This window comes from Mixophyes fleayi, chromosome 5 (genome assembly GCF_038048845.1).
Source record: "Mixophyes fleayi isolate aMixFle1 chromosome 5, aMixFle1.hap1, whole genome shotgun sequence".
NCBI classification, from domain to species: Eukaryota; Metazoa; Chordata; class Amphibia; order Anura; family Limnodynastidae; genus Mixophyes; species Mixophyes fleayi.
The window spans coordinates 247,814,090-247,834,736 of NC_134406.1; the positions used below are offsets into that span (position 1 = coordinate 247,814,090).

At 40.2% G+C, this 20,647-nt stretch overlaps 1 protein-coding gene across 3 annotated transcripts in view; it reads left to right on the forward strand.

Moving 5' to 3' along the window:
• PTDSS1 (phosphatidylserine synthase 1) overlaps positions 1–19,943 on the forward strand; it is a 52,114-nt gene extending 32,171 nt beyond the window's left edge. For 2 of the 3 annotated variants that reach the window (XM_075213837.1, XM_075213835.1), the window contains 11 exons: positions 20–64; positions 2,863–2,987; positions 3,430–3,588; positions 7,710–7,861; positions 8,502–8,643; positions 9,392–9,504; positions 10,581–10,646; positions 13,670–13,769; positions 15,810–15,878; positions 17,331–17,388; positions 18,749–19,943. In XM_075213837.1, the coding sequence (XP_075069938.1) occupies positions 20–64; positions 2,863–2,987; positions 3,430–3,588; positions 7,710–7,861; positions 8,502–8,643; positions 9,392–9,504; positions 10,581–10,646; positions 13,670–13,769; positions 15,810–15,878; positions 17,331–17,388; positions 18,749–18,840 (1,121 nt within the window). In that variant the 3' untranslated portion in view covers positions 18,841–19,943. The remainder of the gene's footprint in view (positions 1–19; positions 65–2,862; positions 2,988–3,429; positions 3,589–7,709; positions 7,862–8,501; positions 8,644–9,391; positions 9,505–10,580; positions 10,647–13,669; positions 13,770–15,809; positions 15,879–17,330; positions 17,389–18,748) is intronic. The other variant, XM_075213836.1, reaches the window with a different exon arrangement.
• Positions 19,944–20,647: the final 704 nt, after the last annotated feature.

Here is a 20,647-nt window from a genome sequence, read left to right on the forward strand (position 1 = left end):
ATTTGTGTTGTTTTTACAGGCCCCTTCACAAGGCCACACCCCGCACTATGGAGGATGGTGTTTGGTAAGTAAAACTTGTCGATTGTTTTAATGTATGATCAGTTTGTGGCATCAAACTCCATGAAGTAATATCCTCTCTCACTGAGAGTTTCCAACAAGACAAACAGTTAATTCTATTAGTTCAGTGAGCATCTCCTTTCATTATGGTGCAGTGTTTTCTGCATTCATAAACCATTCATTGTGTCCAGACCCCAGGATCCGTGAATCCATTGTCATGACTGTTTTTGGCAGATGTTGTAGCTGAACTTGCAAATGAAGAACAAATTTATCGAGGCTTGCCAAACTGCCATTGTTTGCCTCTGCCTCCCTAGTTCCTAGGTAACCTGACAACAACATGTCTTAACAATAATCATCTGATGGATGATTATGTACCAACAAGATTCTGGATGACTCTGCGGCTTTCCGTTTTCAAAGTGTGATCTTCTGAGATGCATCACACAATCTGAAGCTCTGTGGTTTTCAGAAAATGTGGTCGCAGCCTTGTTTTAAAAGCCTCAGGTTTTTTCAATATAATTTTTAAATAAATGCTCTAACTGCACAGATCGCAATCTAGGTATTCAGGTATGACGGAAGAGATTTTTTTTTTGTGATAAAACATCCTTTCTGTGTGTAAGCTGTTTTAGGTCTATCTGTATTGTCTTTTCTTTTACCAGAAATCTATATACAAACACAGTGATGCCTTTTCTGGGCTGCGTCCTCTAGCTTCCAACAGGAAGGGTAGACTCAGGGAAAAGTAACAACAAATATGGCTGCCGTTTTACAAGCTTGTTGATTGTGTCACGAACAGCACTCACCTGAGTCTGCGTGATGCTTATGTGACATAGGGTTAACCAAACAACAACCACCTGGTCTGTCTAAAATGATTAAATCCTTCCCTATCTATGCCACACACTAGCTTTGCAATACTAATTACCACCACCAAGGTTTTTCGGACAAGAGCTGACACTCTTATTTAGGAAGCCTTCGGTTCTCCCTAGCATTAATCTAGCACAATTTACTTTAATCAGAGTTCACATAAACCACCAATTTTGCACAGTTTCAATTAGGTAGCGTCTGGACCAAACTGTCGCGTGAATTCGTAAGAACACAGAGACTAGAACTTATTAAGTGTAATTTAATATGGAAAATACATCCACAATGCTTAAGATAAAAAGATAATAAAAGACAGACAAATATAGTGCAATTGTTTCTTATAAAATAAATGGGATGAAAGTACAGAGCATTACTAACAAATAATAATCCGTATGCCTGGGGCAGGCAGGAGAGATGGACAGTCCTTCAATTAGATTGATTCCCCAAGAAGCTGACACTTTGTCCCTCCAGACACAGGTTTTTAAGCAAACTCAAATTGGACGGCATTCACAGGGGCAGCGTGAATGCTAATGTGGGGGGCGGAAATGTCCCCTGGATGTTGCCTCAGGTTTGGTCAAACTATTCCTAAGTTTTGACCTGTTGGTAATTCTTCACAGATATATCTCAGAGAAATAACACCCCCCTCAATAAACCGGTCATATTCTCCCGCACGTTTAAATACCAAACATAATGGAATTACAACAATATCCAATCTCATCTTGAAATACATGTGCCTATGGCTGTTCCCTCTGTAGTTGGTATCTATCTTTCAAGACCCTTGTGTGGTTTTGGCCCCTCAGTACAGAGTGGCATCCAGATTTCCCAAAATATGAAGAATGAATTAATTTCCTTTCAAGTTCACCTTTCTATATACCTGTATAGGCTTTCACATGCTGCCTACCCAGGATCTCCAGCTGTGATTAGCACCACAAGGTCTATTCAAGTTTCTAAAGCGAACATCCTGGAAGCTGCTAAAAGTGGCAGGCTTATCTCCTCACTGGGATGTAAAAAGCCATCAAACACAATTACATCAGACTCTGCGTCTTTAACTGTTACACCAACTTATCAATGGATTCATTTGATACAACCTGTTTACACTGCAGTTATGAATTATCCCTTAGAAATAACTGCAAGCTCTCTATGTTCACGACAATTGGACATGGGGGGAGAAAAATGTATACTTTTGAAAGGTTACAAAAAAAATACAAATAAGTGGATATAGGTTTTAAGCATCTTGCTGTTGTTTATAAAGTTTGTCTTGTTTAGTGAATAAGTAACTTGTCTGCCACTTCCTGCTAACACAGTGGCGGGGGAATTCAATTGACCACGTTATTCATGAAAGTAGCGTGGCCCTCGCACTATTATTAGTACGCATTATTACCGTTACCGTACTACGTAATAGTGGGCATTATTATCGTTACTACGGTAATTTCAGCGCTGATTTTTGTTCGCAGCTCTGAGAGTTGCAAGCAGAAATCCGCGTTAAAATTACAGTACTAACGATAATTGGGTTTTTACCACGAGTAATGCGATCAATTGAATTCCCCCCATTAAGTGTTGCTATTCACTATTTTTGCAGGCTTTCAGGTCCTTTACCTGACCAATACTGAACTGTCATGGCTCCTTATTGCATTTATATGCTGTATAACCTGCCCACATAATGATGGCATGCAGCCCATATAATCCCTGCCCCCACTGTGTGTAGCTGACACCGTTCTTTAAAGCAGGACCTTTTGCTTAAGGTGCTTTACTTACCCTAAAGTGCATGCGACTAAATGTTTAGATACTAGTAAGGTAAATATTTTACTATATTACTTATACATTCACTATTTCTTTTTGACTTATACAATAATGTGTTTTTTTATACATGATGTTATTTATCCGTTTTGTTGATAATCCTACTGTATTGTATACTTCTAATTGCTTTTTGTTTATTTTTTTTCCCCCTAGGCCTCAGTGTCCTTTATTTTCTGTTCTTAGTATTCCTGCTCTTCCTTAGCCTTGAGCAGGTGAAAGCTGTCATGTATTGGCTGGATCCAAACCTTCGTTATGCGACAAGAGAATCGGATGTTATGGTAGGGATCCCTTAAGGGTTTTAACAGCAGAGAGTTTTACCTTCACATTAAAGGCACTATGGGTCTGTGCAATGGGTGGTTGGGTCTGTGCAATGGGTGGTTGGGTCTGTACTTCTCAACCTGGCCAAGAACTGTCCCCATTCAGTCCATCGGTGGAAGGAGGCTCTGAAGCCGATCAACCACAAGGTCACATTTCCTTGTAATTATTATAAAGGTTGATTCTTATGTTAGATCTGTGAAGCCTTTGTTGAAGCGCATGTCTGGTTCTGTGAAACAGACACGGTTTAGAGGATGAGGTAGTGATCAACAATGCTGATTTCAGTGAAATAAAAATGCTGCTGACCTCAGAAACTGGACTCTCTACATGTTGCTAATTCATAAGATTATCTTTGTGATCCTGTGGAGTGACGTTGATGACTCTTCTTAATCCTCTTTCATACAGGAATATGCAGTTAATTGCCATGTAATCACCTGGGAGCGGATACTCAGTCATTTTGATATATTTGCATTTGGCCATTTCTGGGGCTGGGCCATGAAGGCCTTACTAATCCGCAGCTACGGCCTGTGCTGGACTATTAGCATCACCTGGGAGCTGACAGAGGTATGTGTTTGGTTCTAAAAGTATCCCCCTAATCTTCCCTTCCATAGCTTAGTCACCAGGATGAGTTCCATATATGTAGAGGAAAAGCTGGAGAGTCATGTGACAAACATTGTCAGTATTCCAAAATATCCTCCTTTGCCAAATAAAGGACCAGTAAACCTAAATCTTATATATTATTTAAATCCTCCAGGGCCAAGAACGTGATTTTTAGGGGATTCCAAATATACGTATGCCATTTATATACATGCTGTTTAATAATGACATACAGCATACCTGCCAGCATGTCCGATTGGTAAATCTAAACAAATTAGGCCACATCCTGATCCCCCTCCCCCCAAGTACTTCTACAGTGCTGTTAAGGGCAAATTTGTTCTTTTTCCATATATTATCCAGCAAGTCTGGTCCAGATTGGGGATTCCAGGCACCTGTTGTTACCCATGTATGTCTTCCTAATATGCCCCCCTTACTGCCATGGCTGTTTGTCTATGGGCAGCCATCGCCATCTTCGCCTCATCAGTTGGCGCACTATCATTTGCAAAGCTGATCTCCTTCACTACACACCAGTCCTCTGGTCTATAGTGTCCTGTAGTGATATAGCAGCAGCTTTACTACTGAGAGGAGTCCAAAAATTTAAATGGATTAATTTCCTTGATCAATCGCTCCTGTAATATCCTTGCCTGATTATAGATACAGATACAATATCTTGTAAGAAAGGAATCCAATACACTTTTAAATTATGTTTGTGAATTGGCCACACAATACAGCAACCCTGCAACATTTTAAGCTAAAGATAATTTATAATATTAGTACAACTATTTACAGGTCTCTTCCAGTACCCGCAGCTGATTCTGGGGGTGCTATAAAGGGTCTGTACAAATATAGACAAATAGTTTCTACTCAAATATGTTAATTTAAGCCAGGGTAACACACACTTAACAAACTTTTTTCCCATTCCACTCGTGTTTGGAAACAGTTCATTTCCATTTACACAGTATTAGTTTTCTAGCATAGAGCAACATCTATCCCAGGAGATGTTATACTTCCCAGAAACTAATCCCTCTGCTATTCCTATAAGATACACTTATGGAGAGCAGATATTGGGTAACAAAATGCATTATAGATAAACTCTGTGACCTCTGACCAGTCGTCTTGTATAGAAATATGGGGGCTATTTCTAATCCACGTTCCAATGCTGCTTCCAAACTACTCTCTCTAACATCCTCACTTGACCTCACCCAGTGGATTAAATCCGCTACTCATCAGGATGGCCACTGTCTTGATATTGTTTTCTCTAGACTATGCTCAGTTTCTGATTTCCTTAACACTCCTTTCCCCCTTTTGGATCATCACCTTATTAGCTACTCGCTCACCCTCAGTTCTTTACTTTCCCTAGTGTCAAACTCTTCCAAGCCTCCTCACACCCACAGGAATATGAACTCTATTGATCTTCAACAGTTTTCCACCTCTCTCCAACACCTTCTCTCCCCAATTTCTACATTCTCCTCCCCTGATCTGGCAGTACCCCATTTTCACCAAACCCTAGGAACTGCCCTGGATCAAGTGGCTCCAGCAACACTACATACTTCGCATAGACTTCGTTTCCAAATCTGGCACACTACAGTAACACGAACTCTACAAAAACTTTCTCGTAAAGCAGAACGTCACTGGCGTAAATCTTGTACCTCTAATGATTTCATCACATACACTGATATCTACCACTCCTATAGAAATGCTCTGGACACTGCTAAACAAACCTACTTCCAATCTCTCATCTATGCTCAGGCTTCTAATCCCAAACGCATTTTTAACACATTTAAATCTCTTCTGAATCCTCCCACCTCAAATCCTCCAACTAACATGAGTGCACAAGATCTTGCTTCCTATTTCAAGGACAAAATAGATAAGATCAGGCTTGAAATGGTATCATCTCCCTTGACAAGCAATCGGCTCAATTCCTTTGTAGCACCCTCTGACACTCTCTCTTCATTTGATCCCACAAATGAAGAGGAAGTTTCTACTCTTCTCATCTCATTTTCCTACTCTACCTCCTGTCCTCTTGATCCCATTTCCTCACAAATTGGTAGGTCCCTGTCTCCTGTGCTCATTCCCCCTTTAACTAAAATCTGTAATCTATCTCTTTCTTTCTACTGGTATTTTTCCATCACTATTCAACCATGCAGTGATTACTCCCATTTTAAAAAAAACAAAATTTTGACCCTAACTTTCTCGCAAATTACTGCCCCATCTCCCAGCTCCCATGCCCCTCCAAGCTTCTAGAGAGAATTGCCTACACTCGCCTCACACACTTTCTTACAGCAAACAACCTGTTTGATCCTCTTCAGTCAGGCTTTCGCTCTCAACACTCCACAGAGACTGCGCTGACCAAGGTTGTCAATGATTAGATCACAGCAAAAAAATAACCATTACTCACTTCTAATTCTCCTGGATCTCTGCTGCATTTGACACCGTTGACCACTCTCTCCTCATACAAATGCTACAATCCCTAGGTCTTGAAGACACTGTCCTATTCTGGTTCTCATCCTACCTATCTAATCGCTCTTTCAGTGTTAATTTCTCTGGATCCACCTCTGCTCCGCTTCCTTTATCAGTTGGAGTACCACAAGGCTCAGTCCTAGGTCCTCTACTATTCTCTATCTACACCACTTCTCTTTGAAAACTAATACGCTCCTTTGGCTTTCAGTATCATCTCTATGCGGATGATACACAAATCTATCTATCCTCTCCTGATCTTTCACCATCTGTGTTGTCTCGCGTTACTGACTGTCTTTCTGCCATTTCATCTTGGATGTCTTCTCACCAATTCAAACTCAATCTTTCAAAAACTGAATTAATAATATTCCCATCCAAAAACAGAAGCTTCCTGCCTGACATTTCTATTTCTGTTGATAACATGCCCATATTTCCACCCCGCAAGCTCGCTGCCTAGGTGTAATCCTTGACTCACAAATGTCGTTTATTCCCCACATCAACTCTATATCTAAATCATGTTACATACACCTAAAGAACATTTCCAGAATCCACAAATATCTCACACAAGACACTGCAAAAACTTTAATTCATGCACTCCTCATCTCCCGCATCGACTATTGTAATTCCCTCCTTACTGGTCTTCCTAAAATCAGACTTGAACCCATACAATCTACTTTGCACATAGCAACTAGATTGATTTTCCTTGCAAATCGTTTTTCGTCTGCTGAGTCACTCTGTCAGTCTCTACATTGGTTGTCTGTTTTTCAAAGAATCCAATATAAAATTATTCTACTAACATACAAGGCCAAAAACAAAATTGCACCAACATACATCTTGTCTCAAAATATCTCCCAACTTGACACTTTGTTCTGCACAAGATCTGGGTCTCTCTTCCACTCTCATCACTTCCTCCCAATCTCGGTTACAGGACTTTTTTCGGGCTGCACCCACTTTATGGAATTCACTCGCTCGCACAGTAAGACTCTCCTCTAGTCTTCAAACCTTCAAGCATTCTTTGAAAACCCACCTTTACAGACAAGCTTATAATATTCCTCTACCACCCTGTTAATCTCCCTAGGTTACCCTATTACCACCCTCTACACAGCTAACACAAGACAGCAACCCTCTGACCAACATAGTTGTGTGACTGATCACACAGCCCACTAAATACTTTGTAACCTTTGAATTCTAGCTGGACCAATATGCAGTATGATGTAGCACTTACCATTGTGTATCAAACCATTGTCCCATAGATTGTGAGCTTGAAAGCAGGACCCTCTTACCTCTCTGTATGTATGTATTACCCAGTATTGTTTTATTACCGTTTACTCCCAATTTTAAAGCGCTACGAAATCTGCTGGTGCTATATAAATAAATGATGATGATTACTACAGTCACAATGTCACCATTTTGGTGTCTACAGTAGAATTGTCAACCTATTCACCATTGCTGTTTCGTACCCGACCCAACACATACATATGCAATTTTACAATCCACATTGGTGATATTTGTGTTCATACAGACACCCCTGCAAGCTCCTAGCATCCTACAAGAGCCTGCACTGTATGGTCTGAGACCTCACTAGAGGTGCTGAGCTTTTTGTGGTGTAACCTGCTCCCTTTATCTTCCAGCTGTTTTTTATGCACCTTCTTCCTAACTTTGCTGAGTGCTGGTGGGACCAGGTGATTCTGGACATCCTGTTATGTAACGGAGGTGGCATCTTTCTGGGCATGGTGGTCTGTCGCTTCTTGGAGATGAGATCTTATCACTGGGCAAGCTTCAAGTAGGTCGATAAAGTATAACAAAGCAGTCCTTAATTTCTTCAGTAATAATGGACTTTATATAAAAGTAGGACTTATTTTAACTTGTTCTCCTGTAGATTTACATTAATGAGAACTGTCACATTGTCAGTAGATTCCAGTGAAACATCATTCCTAGGGGTAGATTAACAAGAGCTTCTGAAAAGGAAAAGTGGAGGTGTTGTCCATAGCAACCAATTACATTCTCGCTATCATTTATCTAGTACAGCGGAAGGCAACAGACGGCCCACTGAGCCATTGCACTCCCCCCCTCCAAGCTGGCTGCTCCCGATCTTATTGAATGAGTACAGCCAACTTCCGCATCACGTGACCTCCTCTGTATGGTGCTTGGAGGTCACACGGCATACCCGGAGAGCAGGGAGTGACTGAGCTCATCCTCCTTCCTATTTCACATTAACCCTCACTGATCTAGTACATTTATTGAACATGATAGCTAGAATCTGATTGCTATGGGCAACACCTTCACTAAATTATCAGCCAGGTATAGGAAACTCGATTAGCAATATTAGGCACCACCTTTGTCACAAAGTATCTCTTGGGCAACAGAATTCTTAAGATGTTTCTTTGCTGCTTGTCTGAAGCTTGCATTCTGTTCCTATTCAGAGACATTCACACGACCACAGGGAAAATAAAGCGGGCGGTGCTGCAATTTACCCCGGCAAGCTGGATCTACGTGCGCTGGTTTGACCCCAAGTCTTCATTCCAAAGAGTGACTGGAGTGTATCTCTTTATGATCATCTGGCAGGTAACTGGGGGGTACTAATTTATGACAAACCACAAACAGCTGTACCCAGAGGCTCGTATATGAACTGCTTTAAAGTTGTTGGCACAAGAGTAGTTTTGAGTTGAATATAAAAGGGATAAGTGAAAGTGCGACCATGCTAATGAATGAAGACATGGGACGTTTATTGAGGGTACGCAGGAGAGTGCAGTCTCTGCAGGTACCAGGCAGAGTATAATTACTGGACCGACGGGAATAAGAAGTAGGTAGGCCAGAAGAAGTACATAAAAGTATCTAAATCTAGTTCAAGCAGCTTGTTTGCCACCTGCTGTTGAACTACAAGTTCCAGTTCATGTTGTATAGAAGATTACATTTCCATTCCATATCCATTTTGCGATTACTGTTTTAATGTTTCTTTGTTCATAATGTTTTTGAGCTTTTCAAATTTGCTGTTGACTTGATCCCCAGTACCGTAGTTTGCTCAAATCTTTACGCTTTTTGTTGTTTTTTGTGTCACTATTTCCTTTTGGTGGTTTCTTTTGCAATTCACTTCTGCACGTAATATAGGGTAGTTGGATTCTGCTGCAGGCAAGCAGAGTTGTTAACGGTATTTGTAAGTGCTGTAGTTCCTCATAAGGCAGCGGGGGGAAAAAAAATGTAATTGATATGTAAATTATATTCTTTTTTACTTGGTGATTTGGATTTAAAGAATTATTTTGCTTTTAGTTCAATAATGTTAAAAGGTATTTTCCTTGTCTATTTTATCTTCTAGCTGACTGAGCTCAATACATTCTTCTTAAAACATATCTTTGTATTCCAAGCAAGTCACGCCCTGAGCTGGTGCAGAATACTGTTTATCGGAATTATTACAGCACCGACTGTCAGGTAATGTACTAGAGTTATTTCCAATATGAGGGCACTGAATATTTTATTAGCGCTAAATGAAATTTTGCTCAGTGTAAGTATAATTTGTGACTCGATTTATGAAGAAAATTAAAGAGTTTCCATAAACAAGCCTTAGAGCATATTGATGATTTTTTAACACATCCACTTTGCCAGTTAGTTTATTTTTCACAGCTGTGTCTTCTCTTATTGACCTGTGGCTTTTAATTTTATGATTATTTAAAAGAGCTATCCTCACTATTCAAAGTAACATACTAGGAATACTGTCCAATGTAATTTTATTGTACAGCCTGTAGGTGTCGCCGTTTCCCCTGCTGCCTCCCAGAGAGATATGGCCATACGTCAGTTGCTTTGTGTAGAACGCAATTGCCACAATGACATCTATAGGCTAATAGCAGTACTGCAATCCATGCAGAGGGCAAAATACAATAGAAATAATAAAAAATATTTTGTAATGAAATTGATGCCAATGTTTAGCCATAGTTCATTTTATGCAGCATATCTATAAAACAGATCTCTGTAACACTGATTTTTCAAAGTCAAATTTCCATTATTCCAAAAAACTAATATATATATATATATATATATATATTTTAAAACCAAGATATCAGCTTCATGACGGTCTAGTAATAATTTGTAACATGATGCTTCCTGCACAATGAGCCGTTACCCATAGCGACCAATCATTTGTTTCCTTTCATCTCCCTTCCTGCACTAAAAGAAAGACCTACGTCCCAATCCATATGCTAGCTCACTGATCAGGGGGTAAATGTATCATAGTGCGGGTTGTACAAGTCGCTGGAAATCCGCGAGATGACAGCTTAAATTTAAAGCGGCGCCGCTTTGTAAAGGGAAGTTTCCCTTTACAAGGCAGCGCCGCTTTAAATTTGTGGTCATGAACGCTATGATTGGCGGCCAATTAGGGCGCCTTCTTTATCTGTGCGCTGCGGCACGTCTATACAGATTGCATCATGTTCTGTAAGCACCCTGATTAATTATAAGCATTAAGCTTACTGCATTGTGTTGTGCTTTACTTTTCAACCTTCTCTTTTTTATAGACAGTACTACGCATATCTTACGGACACACAATGCAAAAGAGTTGGTACACAGTGTTGGGTGTTTGGGTGAGTATATATGTTACCCATTTTGTGAGTCTATTGATTCCATGATGACATAGAATAGAAGCTCAAATTTTGTTGGCAGAATAGTGTTGTTCCAAGTGGCCCCAAAGAGTAGCACGGACAAATTTTAGTGCAGTAGAGTCACACAGTGGTCTTGCATCCCACAGATGTCGCACTCATTTCCGCTGGTCCCCAGAATGGTCTATGGCAGTGTTGGCTAACCTGTGACACTCCAGGTGTTGTGAAACTACAAGCCCCAGCATGCTTTGCCAGTGAATAACTAGCTGTTAAGCTGGCAGAGCATGCTGGGACTTGTAGTTTCACAACACCTGGAGTGTTACAGGTTAGCCATCACTGGTCTATGGCTAAATTGAATGAACCCAGTTGTTCAGGTCCTTGGCTGAACCACCGGATTGTTGTGCTGTAACATCTGCATGTCCGGGTAACATGATGACCCAACACATTCGCTGACATTTATCGACCTGATTTGTTTCTTAATAAAACTGATCCGATCTTAACAGTTGTTGATTAGGTGTGTCTGTTAGTTAAGTTGCTAGTGCTCGGTCTGTTTTCCAATTGAGCAATTAAAAATGACACTGGGTGTGGCCATGGTGTAGTGGACCGGTCACTGACACATTGAAGGCTGATATTCTTGTGAATATAACCTATCAATTCCTTAGAATCTAGAGAGCCACAGACAACCAATCATAAGCTGCCACTAAATGCCCTCTTCTCTTTTCAAAGTTGTGCCACTGATTTATTTAATTATTCATAATTCTCTATAAATTTGATTTTCGAAATTTTAAGCGCTTTTGAATAATGTAAAAATAATTTCCTAGGACATTTTGGTAATACTTATCAATGGTCTTTAAGTAAGGGAACATCCAGGTTTGAATATGTCCTTCCAAACAATTTAGTTCCCAGGCTTCTTACATGTATTGTGGGGCTTTTTCTGTGCCCCTCCCCCCGTTTCATGTTATCATCAAAGAAGGCCCTAATGTGCAGAGCTTGGAGCCCCAGAGCTCACTGCCAGACCTGTCTGTAAACTGCACTTTCTGGGTGGAGATATCCTTTAACAGACAGCCGCCCCATCCCACCAGGTAGCAAAACTACAGTTTGGGAGCCTCCCACCCCATCCTATGTCGATAAGAGATGCAAACAGCTCTTACTGTCTCCAATATGGAGGCCCAATGTCAAAGCTTTGACCAGTTAGTGATAGTAATGAGAACTACACAATATGAACAGATCAGATCTTCTGTGTGTTTAATGCTGGGAGAGGATCGGGTGCGGATGGCAGGTGTGAGGACTCCCAAACTCCACTGGCCACGGACATGGGGCCTCCACAGTTTTGGTAGTTGGGGGAGGGATGCTGATGACTGCTAATGTACTTTGTAAGTGGACATATACATTAGATATCTTATTCTGTTTAACATTAGCCAAGTGTGGAGTCCGTGCACACTAAATACAAACATCACTTCTGTATCGGATTGTCGTGGCTATTAGAAATCACTCATTGCTCCATCACCTCCTTGTTACTTGTTTCATGCGTTAATGCTCACAGTCCTTTGTAAACGCAGCTTCAGGTCAGATTGTTTTTCAAAATCAGTTTTTTGGGGTTTTTTTTGTTTTTAGTTCAAGAATAATTTTCATTAATGGGTTTCAATTATGAGGGAATGAACAGAGTGCAAAAAAAAACATGGTGCAAAAGAGACAACATCTGTAACAAGGAATAAATATTTAGCAAAACTAAGAGAAACATAGAAGAATCAAATGAAACTACACCTATATAAAGAACTCAAAAGACAGAGACTAAAGCGTGGTGGGCCCTGAGGAGGACTGATAGGGGCAGAGTAAGGTATTGGGTACACCCATCGTCTCCAATTCAAAACTAAATTTTGAGATTATATTTGGATGGATGGGAGTGCAGAAGCCTTCCAGAATGAAATAATGGAGGGATGAGTGACAATGAAAATATGGCCAATCACATACCCGTCACGGGAAGGAGTTTGAGGAGGCAAATGGTGAAGGGGCACCAATTCTGGGGAATTGTGGGTAACATCTCTAGTCAGAGCATAAATGGATGTCCATAGGGATCGAGCTGCTGGGCAGCTCCAGAAAAACATGGAAGATGTCTTGCGACAATTATGCCAACATTACTTGTAGAGTGAGGGCCTTATTTTATGCCGTTTAGCTGGGGTCAAATAAAACCTATGTAGCAATTTAAACAACTTGTCCGTGTGGTTCAGACAGCGAGACATACGGTGGACAGACCAGAAAATGGAGTCACTCGTGGCCCAAGTTCTGTTCCCACTGTAGTTAAGAGGAAAATTTTGACAGCTCAGCTACAGTGGATGGAAACCCTGTACCAGAATGTGATACCAGCTCTATTATCCCCTTTAGTCAATTCAGCCAATAACCAGGCGGCTTGTTGGAGAGAGACATATTGGGATTGGAGGGATGTAATCAAATGTCTAGTTTGAAGATATTTATAGAAGTCTTATTGCTGGGAAGTGGTATTGGGCCCTAAGCTGTGTAACACACATAAGGCCATCTGCATTATACAGATGTTTAATAGTGGAAGCACTGTCAGCAGACCAGGAGGAGAGGGTGAGATCAGGGATTAGTTTGTCTACCGCCTGCAATGAAATCTTGGAGGTGGAAAGAGATATATTATATTAGCAGTAGTGGCTTTATCTCAAACCACTAAGGAATCTCTAGTGAGTTTAGGTAAGAGGCAGGGGGGGGGGGCGCCATACCTTAGGAGCCCATACCAGGTCCACCATGGAGAAAGATGGGTTGAGGGCCCTTTCCAGATGGACCCAAGGTTTGTTCAACATGTTTTAATAAAAGCAGTGAACACCTGACACCATTATATGAATATCTATTCGGGCACACAGTACTGTCTTCAGTCAAAAAGGAGGTCCTGAGGGGGGGGATCTAAAAACCTTTTGTCTAAATTTGTTAAAGTATTCAATTTTTTTGTATTGTCTTTTTATTCTTTTTATATTATTTTTTTTGTCTCGCAGTGCTATCGCCTTTCTTGAAGCTTTGGTGTGTATAAAGTTTGGCCAGGATCTGTTCTCCAAGACCCATTTGCTGTATGTCGTACTCTGGCTTATCTGTGTGGTAAGTGAATTATTGTGTTTTAGTAAATCGTTATCTTGAAGGGTTTGTATCCTACACAAATGAATATCCGTTATCGTAATGTTTGGAATACTTGATTGCATTTTAATGTGTCTTTCCAACACCATGTAATCTTGTGTGTGTATTTAATGTGTATGAATTACTGTTTCACCCTCTTTCAGGCTGTGGCTCTCGGTGATCTCATGTTGACATTCCATAGATCTGACTATTGTGGAAGATCCATATCAGACCCGTTCCACAGTACCTCTCCCTCCCTCAACCAATAACAAACAGTCTGTCTAATTCCTAAGCTCCTTACTCGTGTATTAATCTTAGTAAGGAGAGAGCTTGCTGATGATTTGTGGGTTTATTGGAGGAGGAGGAGGTACTATTTGATCAGTAGATGCTCTCTGCTATGTGAACAGGCAGTGTTGAATCAGAGCATGACTGACCGCTCTGACATAGACCCACCTCTATGGGCGTGTCTGCATGTTAATGAGGTCTCTGACAGACAGTCTGAAAGGGATGGAAGGGAATCTTCATTGATAAAAATAAATTGAAATACTGACATCCATCATCGCCCAAGCGGTTATATCCGCAGAATGTAACATTACATTATTATACAACCTCAACGCCTGCAAAAGCAACTTAGAAAAACTTTAATTTAAGAATCTATAGCTCTTGGGAAAACATGGAATAAAAAACAAGAAATAACATTTACTGTTGGAATATACCGTTTATAGTTGATGCAACTCCATAGACTATATCTAAATATTTCAGAAACGGTAACTGCCTGATCCTAACTCTATGAGCTATTTCCTTCCATAATTTTTCTTACTGGAGGGATTCCTGAGAAGAGGAAGTAATGTACATTATATTCACACACACTTTTTTTATTATAAGGTCCTACAGTAAAAAAACTGATGTAATTTTTCCTGCTACACCTTTTAAATGTATTTTCTCTTTAGTAGCCCTTCTGTACACAATTTTTAATTTTATTTGTGTCCTTATGGGGATAGGCCCTGCCGATCTTTCCTCCTCAGTAGTTGCATTTTTTGTACTGTTAATACTATTTTAAACCTAGAAACATAGAATTTGACGGCAGATAAGAACCACTTGGCCCATCTAGTTTGCCCATTTTTAAGGATATCCTTATGCCTATCCCAAGCATGTTTAGATTGCTCTACTGTATTGGCCTCTACCACCTCTGATGGAAGGCTATCCCACTTATCCACTACCCTTTCTGTGAAGCAATTTTTCCTCGTCTGTCCTTTGCGCTCTTAGACCCAAGTGCATAGTTTTGCATTTTTGACATAAAACTAGTTGCTGCAGTCTTGACCATTCCTCTAATCTTCCTACTTAGCTCCGCCTCCCCAGTGTGTCCGTCCTGTATCCTCTGTGTCACCTGCAGAAAGACATACTTTTCCTTTTGCAAATATTAAAGAACTCTGGTTCAAGTACGGATCCTTGGGGTGATCCATTGATAACCTCTCCCTAGTCTGAATGCCATTACCACTATCCTTCCACCAGTATCCTATTCACTTGAACACATTTGAATCAGATTCCGAGCATTCCGATGTATTTATCAGTAGATGGCGTAATCCGCTTCACTTTTAGCTCTATTAGTATTAGGTGTATCCTATCTGGCCCCACTGACTTGTCTACTTTCTGTTTGTAGAGCTGTCCCAGATCCTCTCCTCTGTAAATAGATTTTTGTTTGTTTCATCAATGTTCTTGTTACTTAACGGAGGTCCCTTTCTTTCTCCTGTAATTGCTTAACAATAATACTTATTTAGATGATCTGTGTTGCCCATGTCTCACTCCGCCTTTGGTCTTACTATCCCTTTCCTCTTTGTTTTCTCCTTTTGCTTGTACATCTTATTTACAGCCTGTTCCATTTTCTCCTGGCCTTTGTAGTTCCTCATTCCTTGCACAGCTGCCTCCTTCACCAGATAGATTTCTTTATCTTTATTGCATTTCATCATGTATGTTAACAATCTGCTTACATGTAAATTCAGTGTTTAATCTTTGTGTGCGTTCCAGGCGGTTACGACCTTTCTTTGCCTGTATGGGATGGTGTGGTACGCCGATCACTGTGGACAGCGACAGAAGGTACAGAATTGTCTTTACTGTACTTTATCCAGACAACAATAAGTCACATTCACACAGGTTGTCTGAGTCAGTGAATAAAGATTGTGCTGTGAATATCTGCATGGACCTGTCCAGTGTACTCACTCATCACATGTGAGGGAGATATAAGAGGAGCAGGTTAATGAGTAAAGTGTGATTTCATATGTGTCAACCTGTCTGCTCTGTCATCTCATCAGTTCAATAGGAGTTCGTAAGATCGCTGAGGCATGAGGCACTTGGTGTCTCATACCCCAGGGATGATACTAATTCTTATTACGTTTGTTAGGTTTAATATTGGTACAGCTTACAAATGGCTGCTGATGCTTTGGGCAGAGAACAGATAATATCTCCATGATATAAAGAAATACATCACAATATTTTGTGATACTTATTACAGAGATAGATGTAGGGGTTTCATTATCACAGGTGTGTAATGCTGTTATAAGGGGAGGGCACTAAGGGGAGGATTCAATTCGGCATGAGGAGTCTCTGGAACTTCTGCGCAGACACCTCGCGCCCATGTTATGGCTGGAATCTCCGATTATTTATCCTCGCACCCCATAGAGGTGTAAGGAAAAAATGAATGAATATTCCTACCATAATTGCTGGCAATGGGCCTGATTCATTAAGGATTTTAAATTAAGAAGTTTCTTATTTCAGTCTCCTGGACAAAACCATGTTACAATGCAAGGGGTGCAAATTAGTTTTCTTAAGTTAAATACTGACTATACTTGATAGCTTATTTGTACACTGAAATTTAAAGTTGATATTTGTGTGCTACATGAAAAAACAGTCAGTATTTAACTTATGTGTAAAACAGAATACTCATTTGCACCCCTTGCGTTGTAACATGGTTTTGTCCAGGAGACTGAAATAAGAAACTTCTTAATTTAAGATCCTTAATGAATCAGGCCCGATGTGCGTAGCCGGACGTTGCAGTGATGTCGGTGCGCCACATCTCCTGCAATTTAATTTCCCTTTTAAGAGTTTCACAGACATGTTCCCACTAAATGTGGGTTACAGCCATTCATTTGAGCAATGCTTATTTAGATATACATTTTTCTCTGGCAGAAATTTGTTCTGTTTCACTACAGACCTCTAGTAAAATTGACCTGTCGCCTGCACACAGCGGTTGTATCCATTGTGTGGGCCGAACCAGTATGCATCTTCCAATTATACTTGTAACCAGTGACACCACAGTAACACTGACTGGTATTCACAAGGTACTGGTTCCTCATGATTTTATATATTATACGCTCATGTAAATGCCACAACTGTGCATAGGCAACAGGTCGTCTTATGCAAAGCGCAAATCTAATCTAACTTCTGTCCTCCTCTAATCTCTATTGTACACATTTACTGTTTATCTATAGAATATAGACCTACCTTGACATTGACTGCATGGTTTATGTAATTCATGTGTGTCTCTTGCAGACTTATTCGGAGTGTGATGATAACATGGATGTTCCATGGCAACATGTGGAAAAAGCAGGTAAGTGCTCCAGCGTGTGTTGAGGCCATGGGCTGCATGGTGTCATGTGGAACACGTGTAGATTATGTTCACATGCTCTGCAGTTTGGTACCTATTTGCCCTCTAGAAGCCTACAGGCAAAACTATTATTTAAGTGTCTCCTGTTGCGTACTGATCAGTCAGCCCATATATGTTCAGCTAAGTGTGTGATAGTCTTCTACAATACTGCAGATAATACATAGCAGCCAATCACGCATGGATACCAGGATCACTGCACAGAAATAGCTGATATACTTTCTGCTTCATATTAACTCGGGAGAATCCAAGCGTCGGAGTAGTAAACTACTAGTTAAATACAGCCTGTACCAGTTGTTCTTGAGTCTTTGCTTGTTGTCTTAGTGTTATCCACAAGATGGCGCTGTAGTATAACCCATTATGGGTTTGGTGGTTTGAAAATAAACATACAGTAGTTACATCACTGAAATATATAAATTCATTTTTGGTGTGAACTGTATTGTAGCTTTTCTACATGTAAGCTGATGCATATCCTGAAATATACAGAAATACAGTCACCGTGCTCCCAAAAAAACCCAAATTATTACAATTTAGCCATAAAAGGCCTCATTTACTGACATTGCATTTTGGTGCAAAATTTTAACTGGTTCACAGCAACCAATCACCATTTATCTGTCTTGTATAAATTACACTATGAAAGCAAGTGTCTGATTGGTTGCTGTGGTTAGCGGCCCATTGTACACCCAAATGCATTGTGAACCCTAAACTGTTTCTTGGGTAATAAATGTGCTCTATACTAGCTGCAGATTAGTAGATTCAACACAGTGGACAGTTAAGTCGCTTGCATGTACTAGATCTGATCCCTTTTTGTACACATTTTAAGTGGAGTAATGATGGCTATAGCGGTTTATCATAAAGGGTATATGAAATATTTATTACATTTTATTATTTGTAACAGAGCTGCAGTAGAAAATCAGGGTAATTTGTAAATGATTCATTTTTAGCTTCAGGCTAAGTTAATATCCGTTCCAAACCCCTGTTTAATAATAAATTTCGTAATCTTTATTTTTTTTTCTCCAGGTGGAAAAAATAAGCAAATATTAAACTTTCTAACCTGTCTGCCTATGAGCTGTATATTTTTGCCGGCATTTATAAATTCAGTTTGAAAAGACAATAGTGCAATAGAACTTGTCAGGGAGTTTTTCTTACATTGCTGCTCTCTCCAAAACACTTAGTACTGTCGGAAAGGAATTGATCATATTAAATATTTTTCACCTTATTTAGACATTGGACCAATTTTGCTAACTTTCTGTGTGTGACTTATATTTTCCCTATGTTCAACATCTTTTAACAATACTTTTTGTAGCAGAAGTCTCATCCAAACCCAACGGAGGCACTGCCTCATCAAGACGAAAGCACCGCAGAGGAAAAGTAACCAATGGGGTTGGAAAGAAATAAGCGTGAGATTCTGAGTACGCCAATCCTATAAATCTGGGGGATGAACCTGGTGCTGAGGATAATACATACTGCGGTTCATCCATACACGGAGCAGGGAGAATGCGCAAAGATAGAGACATTGGCGAGGATTGGGCGCCTCTGACTCCTGTGAGCTAAAGATCGTACATGACTGTGATTTTTTTTCCAAACCATTGACCCTTCTTGCTCTTCTGGTATTGGTTCCTAATACCAACAATAGGTTCCGAATGCACGAACTGCGGCCCACATACTACACGGCAGAGAGGATCGCTAGGATCTCTGCAGAGATTTCTTCTTTTGTGATGCGCTGCTGCTGCTTTTCGACAATGCTTGTCTCCGCCTCTTACTGTATTACTGCTCATGCTTCCATTCCTCAGTCCCGGTAGTGTCTATTTTAATGTGTAATGTGATCTTACAGACCTTTTCTTTGCTCTTTGTGCTTCCCAGGGCTTCATCACCTGGAAAATGCCTTCTATTAACGTTTATGGTTTTAGGTTTGTATTGCCAAGACAGGATCATGTGTGAGGTTCTTCTGATCTGTTCGCACGTACTGAAAAGGCAGACCACACCCATTGACGTGACATCACTATTTTTTTGGGCGAATATATTTTACATGAAATATTTCATAACTAAATGCAACAATACTAAGCAGCCTTAGGCAAAAGGAACACTTGTGGGTTGGTTTGTTTTTCTCCTTATGCTTTTAAATATGTTTGTCAAACAATCGTTACAAGCGGTCAAGGCTCACATTAGTGTTAAGTGTTTCTACTTCAAATTCACTTTTATATGTTTACAGTCATAATTTTTTTTTTTTTTTACGTTCATACATTTGTGCTTAGTCATTATCATTTCCTTAACTCCAGTGAAGAGATTGGGAGGAGAGACTGTAATCAACAATATGCCAAAATACACTCCAGAAGCTGTTCTAGAATTTAGAATGATATAATGGATACAATCTCTAGTAGATTGCCAACTTCTGTTTCAGTGATCTGGAAGAGATGGAAATTGTACCAGCTGCTGTTTATAATGCGACGAGAGTATACTAGATATCAATGAGGTACAAAATAAATTATACGTGTGAAAATTAGTTGTTTAGTGCTTTGTGTATGTATTCCTGCAGAACAGGAGGAAACCTGCATTTCAATGGAAGGTGTGTTAAGAGCGCTCTAACTCATAGTTGCCTACTCGCGTGGAATTTTCGAATTTCTTGGAATTCTCCCAGACGGCTGGTATAGCAGAGCAACCCCCCCTCACCCTGCTCAATTCCCTAGTATAGGTGGGTATTAATGATCTAATTCACAGCGTATCGCACCACCCTGTTACCCCTCCTCCCCCCTTCCTGTAAAATCTATCCTGATGGGATAAAGGCACATGAATAAGATTGACAGGAGCGCCTTCGAAAAAGTACGGGGATAATTGGAGAGAGATACAAACAATGGCAGTCTAATGAATGGGAGGTAACCTCTAGATAGATGCCAAATCACACTAATTTATTCATATCTAAATATTTACAGTAGACTATTGCAGGCCTCTCAAACCTCTGGCTGTCCAGGTGTGAAACTACAAGCCCCAGCCTATCTTGCCAGCTGTTTGCTTGCTATCTGCTGGCAAAGCATGTCAGGACTTGTGGCTTCACATTCTCTGGAGAGCCATATGTTAGCCAGGCCTGGATTATTGCATCCTACAAATTAGGATGGGAGATCATCTTAAGTGTGTGTGTGTATATATGATAGATTACATTCAATTTATAATGAAACTGCTCTGGTATATAATAAATAATCACATTTAT